The following is a 9,585-nucleotide window of genomic DNA, read 5'->3' on the forward strand; positions in this document are numbered from 1 at the left end:
ACAAGTTGTCTTCAAGGACATCATGAAGTATTTATTTCTCACCGCATCTCAGCCACACACGTGTGCCTCAGCATGGAGCTCCAGTGGATCACACCTTTCACTCTGCCTTCGATACCTTCATTTCATGTGAATAAAACATTAAACTAAAACTGACGCAGATGACAACACGTCTTGAAACACATAGCCAGGTATTCTTTTCCTGACGTGTCTTGAAGCTGCACAAGTCTGTCTCAATACGGAGGCAAACACATTGCCATTCCCTGCCGCCTCTGACCCGCCAGCCACTTGCGCCTCGGGCCACCAAGTCCTGCCGCCCGTGCCCTGAGTGAACACACATGGAAATTCGATACCTTTGTTCCCGGAGCGAATTTCCGTCAACTAATGCTTCAGCATCCGATCGTAGGTTTTGTAGTATAAGCGCCTTAACTGAAGCAGCTTACAGTCATGGCGTTCAGGTAGAGAGACTTTCCCAGAAGCATATTACTGACTTAAATATTCTGCAACGCTAAGAGAAACTGTCATGTTATGTAACTGACACTGCAGAGCTGAGTACTTTCAGAGGGAAAAGCAATGAAGGCACCTGTGAGGCTTTATGAGTGGCGGGAGTGGGATATAAATTAGGAAATTTTCTCAAGACTTCACGCACTCGGTCTTCCTGAAGGAGCCAAACCTTATAAGTTCGAGGCAAGAAAACTTCCCCAGGGGTTCAAACTTTTTCTGAAGAGGCCTCGCTGGGGAGCCCTCGTCGCGTCTTGCACGCCGCCAGCCGTCGCTCGTCAGGGTTTACCACCACAAAACATTCCGGTCATCTACTTCCGCCTGCTTCCGTCAGGAGTCGCCACAACGAACCACCTGCCTTCATCTTACCCTGCCTTCTGCGTCTTCTCTTCTCACACCCATCACCTCCATGTCTTCCTTCAATGCATCCACAAACCTTGTCCTTGGTCTTTCTCTCCTCTTCCTCCTACCGAGCATATCTATCTCCTCACTTATTTCTTGTATTACATGGACAAACTACCTCAATCTCGCCTTTTGAGCTTTGTCTCCAGACTGGCTATAACCTCGTATAATCGTAATATCCAAAACAGCAGAACATTCTTAGTATTACCTCAAAAATTATCCTGGTAATGTCGTTATTCTTTCCCTCCTCTAACTTTACCGTCGCCAATTGCTATAACACGTGCCAGATAAGAGAGGGAAATGGTGAGGGACCCGCAAGGCAGACTGGTTCCCTAAGGTAGCGGGACGACGCTTTGGGGAGAGGACGCGGTGGTGCCTTGATGCCTCGGTGCCTTCATCCAGTAAGGTCACCGGCTTATTGCTGGCCAAATGGTGCCGCTCCACAACCATGAATTGGAAACTCTATAGAGGCAGACCACAAAGGGACAAACGTATGCCAGGTGCACCAAGTTCCAAGTTTCCATCACTAGGAAACTTGAAGGTAATAACAACGCTACAAGTTTTCCTTCACTGCAGAGGTTGCTGTATCTGTACCAGCATATTGTTGTTGTTGTTGTTGTTGTTGCTATTGTTCTTGTTGTTATTGTTCTTGTTGTTCTTGTTGTTGTTGTCGTTGTTCCTATCATCGTTATTATTATTCCCTCGCTTCAGAGCTCATCTCTTCCGCCCTCTATCCCTCCCCCACGGCAGCATGTAATCATTGTGTTCCAGCGACAGTGCCCTCGGGTCTGCTGCCTTTGTTCTCCAGCACTCTGGCTTGAATACTGAGGCGACCATCGTACTGGAAGAGGAACAGAAAAAGTCTTGCTTTGGACCTTCACGTAACGTATTCGATGCTTAACTTTGGTCCTCGTCTCCAACTCCCCCTTTTTGTTTAAGATTAGAACGCGAGATGTTTTTTTTTTCTCCCCTATCTTTCTCTTTTTTTTTTTTTTTTGTCTTTCGTTTCTTTCTGCAAACAGTCATTTCCATGCAGAGCCAAGAGCACGTCTACCATTTCACGTGCTATTGTCGCAAGTTTCCCTCAACAAAACACTCGCCGCATTACACTTTCCTTAGCACAAGACACATTCCGCCTCGTGCCTTCACTTTCTCCCTATTTCACATCACTTTCCGCCTCCACCTTTCCCTCCCGGCGCTCCCTTCTTCCCTCCCGCCCCGTCACGAAGCAGTCCGGACGCGGCGCTGGAGGCAGGAGGGAAGGAGAGAAGGAGAGGAGAGGGGAGAAGGGGAGTAGAGGGGAGAAGAGTGGTGCTTATTTGGTTGGGTGAGTTTGACATGACGAGAGAGGGAGATAGGAAGAGAGGGAGAGGAAGAATGTTTCTCCCGATGAAAGTTCCGCGGTGATCCCTTCTAAAAGCATCGTGGTGTTCCCCGTTACTGGTCCCCTTTCCCTTCCGTCTTAATCCCCGACTTCCTCAATTTATGCCATCATGTCTTAACTTCTCTTTGGTAGGAGATCCCCTGCATTTTGTAAGGCTTAAGTGATTCGGTATTACTCTTCAAAAAATAAATAAAAAAAAAATAATACCGTCGCCTTTATATTATAACTCCCCTGCGATGTTGTTTGTGTCCTTGTCCCCGTGTAGAGTTCCTTGGTTTGGGGTTTGGAGAGTTGTGTGTGTGCATTGTTTCAGCAGTTAATTTAGATTTTACTCATAAAAGAACTATTTCTGTGGTCTTCAGTTGAGTTAAATAGATGCTTATGTTGTTTTCCAAGAGTTCGCTCCCTAGTCTGGGGTTCGGCGTGCTGCGTTTGGCTTGTTGCAGCATCATGTTCTAATTTTACTCTTAAAAGAACCAATACTGTGATCTTCAGTAGAGTTAGCCTGTTATGCTCTCGTTGGTTTCCCAGAGTTTCTCTCACTGGCCTCAATTTGAAGTGCTGTGTGCGGTTTGTTACAACATTAAATTCAGTTATTACTCTTAAAAGAGCTAATACAGTATCACCACCAGCAGTTGACCTATGATGCTGTTGTCGTTTTCCCAGAGTTCCCCTCCCTGTCCTGGATTTGAAGTGTAGCATGTATGGTTTATCGCATTGCCACGTTCAAATATTACTCATAAAAAAATCATCGTCTTCAGCAGAATTTTCCTATGATGCTGTTGTTTTCCTAGAGTTGCCTCCGTGGCCTGGATTTGAAGTGCTGCGTGTGGCTTGTTGCGGCGCCACTTTCCCCAGTGCCAGGGACTTGCTGCGTCAGGGCAAGGTGCAGCGGCTCGTAAAATTGGAGGGCAGGAACATCCCCCCCCTCTCTACTCCCAGGACACAAGCGCCATCCCCCCCACCCACCGCCCGCCAGTTTGTCAAGTATTTCTTTTTCAACGCAAATAACACTGCAAACGCAACAAAGCTGGCGGCTGTGTAGGGACTGGTGGCTGCCTCACTCTACTATACTCTATTTTTTATACTCAAGGATCGCAGGTTGAAAGGAAAATCTGCTATAAATTTACATCTTGGATTTTTTTTTTCATATCAAGTTTATTTTCAACGTCCTTATGTTCTATTTTTTTTTTTTTCCTTTGCAGCGCTTTGCCAGTTTCTCTACATAAACATCTAAATAACATGGTTCAGTAAGCAAAAAAAAAAAAAAAAATCAAATAACTTTAACATGAACAAAAGGAACAGCACTATTTAACCCGCTGCCGCATTGACACTATATATACTACTGTCCGTGGCCATGACCTCGCTCTGGTGCCGTCCGAGGGTGTAACATTCGGAGGGGCGGCGCAGAGGGAAGGAGGACAGACAGGACACCACCTAAGAGCCTGGGATGCTCGCCCTGCCCCGCCTCATAACCTGTTTGCTAATTATATCACTTACTCTCTGGAAAATCTAATCCGATTACCCTCAAGTTTTCTTTGATAATCCCAAGTAAGACCGTCGGAGGTGGTGTGTTCCCCTTGAAGGAAGTGGAGGAGGAAGGAAGGAGGAAGGAGAAGCAGCGGGGATGAGATGGAGCTGGAGGGCGGCCAACCAAGACGAAGCAATCTTCCTCTTTTTCTTCCCTCTCCTGCTTCCTCCAATTACTCTGCCTCCTACATTCCCTTCTCCATGAGTCTTTTTTTCTCTCTTCTCCCTCTTCTTCCTCTCCTTCACTTCCCGGGATCATCTTGGTTATCAGTAAATATTTGCCCGCTACACACTTATTACTTAAACCCACATCTCTCTCTCTCTCTCTCTCTCTCTCTCTCTCTCTCTCTCTCTCTCTCTCTCTCTCTCTCTCTCTCTCTCTCTCTCTCTCTCTCTCCTTTTCTCTGCTTGTCTCCCATTTCTCATCGTTCTCACTTGTCTTCCTCCTCCGCCTCTTATTACTCCTTATAACTCAGCCCACATATTCCAGTCACAGTCTCTCACAACATGCATCATCTCGAGTCATATTCCTCGCCTCTCTTTCTTCTCCTCTTATTAACATTCATTATTACTTCATTACTAAACCCACATTCTCCTCTCACTGGCTTTCACTGGATGCATCTTCTCGGTTCCTTCCCCTTCTCATCCTCCTCCTCCTCCTCCTCCTGCTTTTCCTCCTCTTCCACTTCCTCTTCCTCGTCTGGCAGTGACGCAACACCTGAAGTCCTCCGTTTATCTCCACCTCAATAATACCTTTCAGACCAAGTTTCCTCCTTCATGCTCCTCTTCCTCCATCGCTCCAACACCTTGCCTCTCCCTTTCTCTTTCCTCTCCCTCCTCTCCCCCCATCACAGCATCACCGCTGCCTCCTCTCCTCACCCCTATACCTTCCTCCTCTCTCCCCTCGTCTTACTACAGCACTGTCTCCCCTGTCTCCTCTCCCCACTGCCTCTCCCTCCCTTCCTCAGATGTTTTTGGTCCAACTCAATGCCCCGGCGCTGCGTTCTGCCGACGACACGAATTCGCGAGATGATGCGAAGGAAAGCAGGAGGAGGAGGAGGAGGAGGAGGAGGAGGAGGAGGTCTTGATTGAGACTTTGAAGCTCTCTCTCTACCTTAATGAATTGCCTGAATTACTCTGTGTGTGTGTGTGTGTGTGTGTGTGTGTGTGTGTGTGTGTGTGTGTGTGTGTGTGTGTGTGTGTGTGTGTGTGTGTGTGTGTGTGTGTGTGTGTGTGAGAGAGAGAGAGAGAGAGAGAGAGAGAGAGAGAGAGAGAGAGAGAGGAGAGAGAGAGAGAGGAGAGAGAGAGAGAGAGAGAGAGAGAGAGAGAGAGAGAGAGAGAGAGAGAGAGAGAGAGAGAGAGAGAGACTGGTATATACTGGTATGCACTCAAATTCTTAACCTCCTCACTTCCTCCTCCTCCTCCTCTTCCTCCTACTCCTTTTTTCAGATTCCCACAGCTGTGCTTCCTATCTAAATACCAGACAAGTGGTATTTAAAACCCATCCGTGAATACGAATGGAAGGGAAAAAAGGGACAATATTTTCCTACAATCACATGATCTTTATAACCCTTCCTACCCCCCCTCCGTCTCCTCTCCCTTACTGATGAACTATGCAGTCAATTAAGCCAACAGTATCAACGTGAAGCGGGAAGAACCTTCGTGTCTACTATCCCATTTCACTTACTTTAGATTGCATTGGGTAGTTTAAAAGTCTCGTGAGAGCCAATAAAACTATTACTGTTTGCTCTTCCATTGTGATTCTCTCTCTCTCTCTCTCTCTCTCTCTCTCTCTCTCTCTCTCTCTCTCTCTCTCTCTCTCTCTCTCTCTCTCTCTCTCTCTCTCTCTCTCTCTCTCTCTTCTCTCTTGCAACATGGAAACGCGGTAGAAAATAAAGGTATAAATATAAAGGCAATTTAAGGTGAAAATGTACCGTTAATTGTTATAATTTACTGCCAGTCTATACAGCAAGAACTTTCATTTTCAGACCCTATAAACCTCCACCACCACCAGAACCACCACCACCATTACCTTCCACTGCCAAACCCGCCCCGCATCTCATCCAACCACTGTCACTTTCGCGAGGATAACCACCACATCCTTGCGTCTCTTCAAGGACTACCCAGTACCTACAAAAGCCACTCTCACTGTTTAAAGAGATGGCTTGAGTCCCCAACCAGCCAGCCAGCCAGCCAATCAGCCAGCCAGGTAGCCGCTCAGCCAGCCAGCCAACACCCAGTCATGGTAGAAACTGTTATCCCGTCACAGATCTTTCTGATGCTAACCTCGCATCTCTAGTTTTTTTTTTCCTTTTTTTTTTTTTACTCTTTATACGTAAGTCCTGTACTGAAAATTCTTAGATCTTTGCCTTTTACGTTTTTTTTTTTTCTTTTTTTTTTTTTTAGCGTTGACTTAAATTGGACAAGCCTAGACTATATTCTCTTTATTTCCTTGTATTTTTTGCTGGTAATTTTCGGATTTTTTTTTTTTTTTACCTCTTGCATTAACATTAACGTAATTTGAGGAAAAAATTACAATATCTTTACTGATTTCCTGTTTTGGAGCTTGTAATTATAAAACTCTCTCTCTCTCTCTCTCTCTCTCTCTCTCTCTCTCTCTCTCTCTCTCTCTCTCTCTCTCTCTCTCTCTCTCTCTCTCTTCATCGCTCTACTACACGATCTTTATGCCTCGCTTTCCGCCTCTCCGTGAGTTTCTGAGTGCAGGGACGCATACATTACCGCGGGCCGGAACGTAATGCCCATATACACTATCCTGAATGCTGAGATATGGAACACAGGGGAAGGTTGAGGAAATAGTTGGGGAACGTAATGCGCGACACACTGCGGCCCTGAGAAACGGAGTACAGCAACACAATGGATGATACAAAGGGAAACTCGAGGAAAAGGGTACTGTAAAATGAGAAGTTATTTAGTGCTAATAGAGATGCCAAGAGATAAAAAGATACAAGTGAAGGAATTACAGCAATGAAAGGGACTCCAGGAAAATGTACGGTGGAGGAGGAATTATTTAACAGTAATAAAAGAAGAGAGGGGAAAAAAAAAAGGGGGGGAGAGAGAAAGAAAACCCTCTACGCCTGGAGGTAAAATGTAAGTGAAGAAATCAAACTACGAAGGAAATACAAAAATAAAACAGGAGATACAAAGGGAAGTTTAAGACAAAAGTATCGTAAAATATAATTTCTTTCACCAGTAATAAAGGAGAGAAAAGAAATGTGCATACCTTGAGATAAAAAAAAATACAAGTGAGAACCCAAACAAGGAAAGAACTGCAGCTATAAAAGAAAATATACAAAGGGATACTTAAGAAAACTCGTAAAAAGAAGAGTTATTTAATGGCAATAAAGAGGACAAAAAAAAAAATGAGTTACATGCATGGAGTTTAAGAAAATACAAGAGGAATTAAGGAAGCAACTACGTTCACCAAAAGAATACAAGACCCATACAAAAGACCCAAAGTGAAAGGTAGGAGATAAAAAAAGGTACAATACTATTAAGAAGATATTTACAGATAAGAAAAAAAAAAATTACATACCCAAGAAAGGGAGAGAGAAAAAAAGAAAAAGGCAAGTGAGGAAGTCAAACAAGTCTCACTTCTTCCTTGCAAGTAAAGGTCGAGGGGTAAACACACACATACAAAGAGGGAGAGTGTCGGCCAGTGAGTGAGTGGCTTCGAAGGACAAGGCAAAGGGAACGAGTCCTTCGTTCCCTTCGCCTTGTCCGAGGAGGAGGAGGAGGAGGAGGAGGAGGAGGAGGAGGAGGAGGAGGAGGAGGAGGAGGAGGGGGTGGAAGAGGAAGATAGAGGACCGACCAGCCATTCCCAACGACCATAAGGCAGTTTTCATGAACAATTACTCGTCCCTGCAGCGAATATTACTGTCAGGAGAGGCGAGGCGACGGCGGCGGCGGCGGCGGCGGCACTCTCCCGGGGAAGTACCGCCGCCGCACTCAAGGCTACGAGGACAAGTTTTTCTTTATTACAGCCACAAAAAATGACACCCTGGCAGCTGCTTCCCCCCACGCCCAAAAAGTGACCTTCACGCGCCTAAAGCAAACTAAACATGCACACGGAGGTCTTTGAGGTATCTGTCGACCGCGAGGGAAAGACAACAACATGAGAAGGATCTAGAGATGGCTGTTCCCAACCACACACCACGCACGCTAGGCAGGATGGTACAGCGGCGGACGGACACTCATCCCTCCATGTCCAGTATTACCAGCCGTGGATTCCATCACCACAAGAAACACAAGCAACTGGTTACTCAGAAATGCTTGGGCCACTAAGTATCAAGCGGCGAAGGTCAGGAGGTGAAAACAAAAGCATTATTCTTCATCATTTTCGGCACGCGCATGAGGACAGCCGTGTGCAGTGCCTCGTTGTATAAATGTGCGACCCTACACCTTTGTTATGGCCCAGTGAGGTGCTTCGGATGCGGGAAGGACAACTGAAGGGGGCGGGGCAGGGAGGGAGGTGGCAATGGCGTGTCCTTCGTGTAAACCCTGGGTAGCGTGGGAGCAGGAGGGCAGAGTATAGGGTAAGACTGACGCTGCATGCATCCTAAGACTTCCTATACGACCTCATCGCTGCAAGGAGTTATTATTAGAATGCTGAAGTCTCTAACGAGCAAAGTTTCTTGTTGCTCAGGCCTCAAAAACCTCTCAAGATCTGAGGAAGTTTTCTTTTTCCTCTTTTCTTCCAGGCACGGCGCTGTCCTCCTGCTGTTTTTTTTTCTTTAAACTCCCCTTTCTTAAGTTACGTTACGTTATATTGGGTCAGATTAGCCAAAGTCACGATAGGTTTTCTTTACCCTTTACCTTTCTTCTTCCAGACACGGCTCTGTGCTTCTGCAGGTTCTTTCTCTATAAAATGTCCTTTCTTTGGTTACGTTAAGCTACATCAGGCTATGTTGGGCTAAGTCAGTTTAGGTTTCTCTTCCAGGCACGACACTGTTCTTACATTTTAAAACGATCGTTCATAGGTTAAGTTATTAAGTTAGGCGCTGTCCTGGTGGTGGCTCTTACTCTTTAAATCCCTCCCTCAGGTTCCCTCAGGACACTCGCTGCGTGATCACCGGGCCTGGCAAAAGTTAACCTCAAGCCTTTTCGCATAAATGTTTTAAAATGCGCCACTGCACTGCACTCCTCAGAGAACCGCCGCAAGACAAGATCAGCAAGGGGATGTTTCCAGCAAGAGAGAAAGAATCCCCTCACCCAACCCTCCCCCAGCTGCTCACCGCTTCTTTCCTTACCTTCCCAAACGCCATCCATGAACCGGGCGCGAGCGAAGTCTGGAAGGAGCGCCAAGACTTAGTGCATCAAAGCAAGAATGCGTTCAAGAAGCAGTTTATTTTTCCAACGCTTTTAAAACACTTTCAAGCAGTTCACAACGGGAGACGGAGGAGGAGGAGGAGGAAGAGGAACGAGAGCGGAAAGGTGTAGGAAGTTTGGGACACCTCCTAAGGCCGTTCTCGGATGTTTGAAAATGTTTAAAACTTCAAAATTACGACACAAAAAAAAAATAAAATAAACGAGAGAGAGAGAGAGAGAGAGAGAGAGAGAGAGAGAGAGAGAGAGAGAGAGAGAGAGAGAGGATAACGTTATCACCTCAACACTAGTGACGTTTGAGTGACATGCTCGCTCGGGACAGCTTACTTTACTGCCAAAGACCCGATCGCGTTCCCTTGCCTGGTGCTCAGACCTTCTCAATCCCACTCACTAGCTTTGCTTTCCTCACTCCAGCGAACGTATTTTCT

General features: G+C 46.1%; 1 protein-coding gene across 1 annotated transcript in view; it reads right to left on the reverse strand.

Annotated features, from left to right (window-relative positions):
• The window catches only part of LOC135101345 (low-density lipoprotein receptor-related protein 2-like), a 112,867-nt gene extending 103,752 nt beyond the window's left edge, over positions 1 to 9,115 (reverse strand). The window contains exon 1 of the mRNA XM_064005202.1: positions 9,082 to 9,115. Within this exon, the coding sequence (XP_063861272.1) occupies positions 9,082 to 9,100 (19 nt within the window). The 5' untranslated portion in view covers positions 9,101 to 9,115. The remainder of the gene's footprint in view (positions 1 to 9,081) is intronic.
• Positions 9,116 to 9,585: the final 470 nt, after the last annotated feature.

The sequence above is a fragment of the Scylla paramamosain genome, chromosome 6, assembly GCF_035594125.1.
Source record: "Scylla paramamosain isolate STU-SP2022 chromosome 6, ASM3559412v1, whole genome shotgun sequence".
Classification (NCBI taxonomy): domain Eukaryota; kingdom Metazoa; phylum Arthropoda; class Malacostraca; order Decapoda; family Portunidae; genus Scylla; species Scylla paramamosain.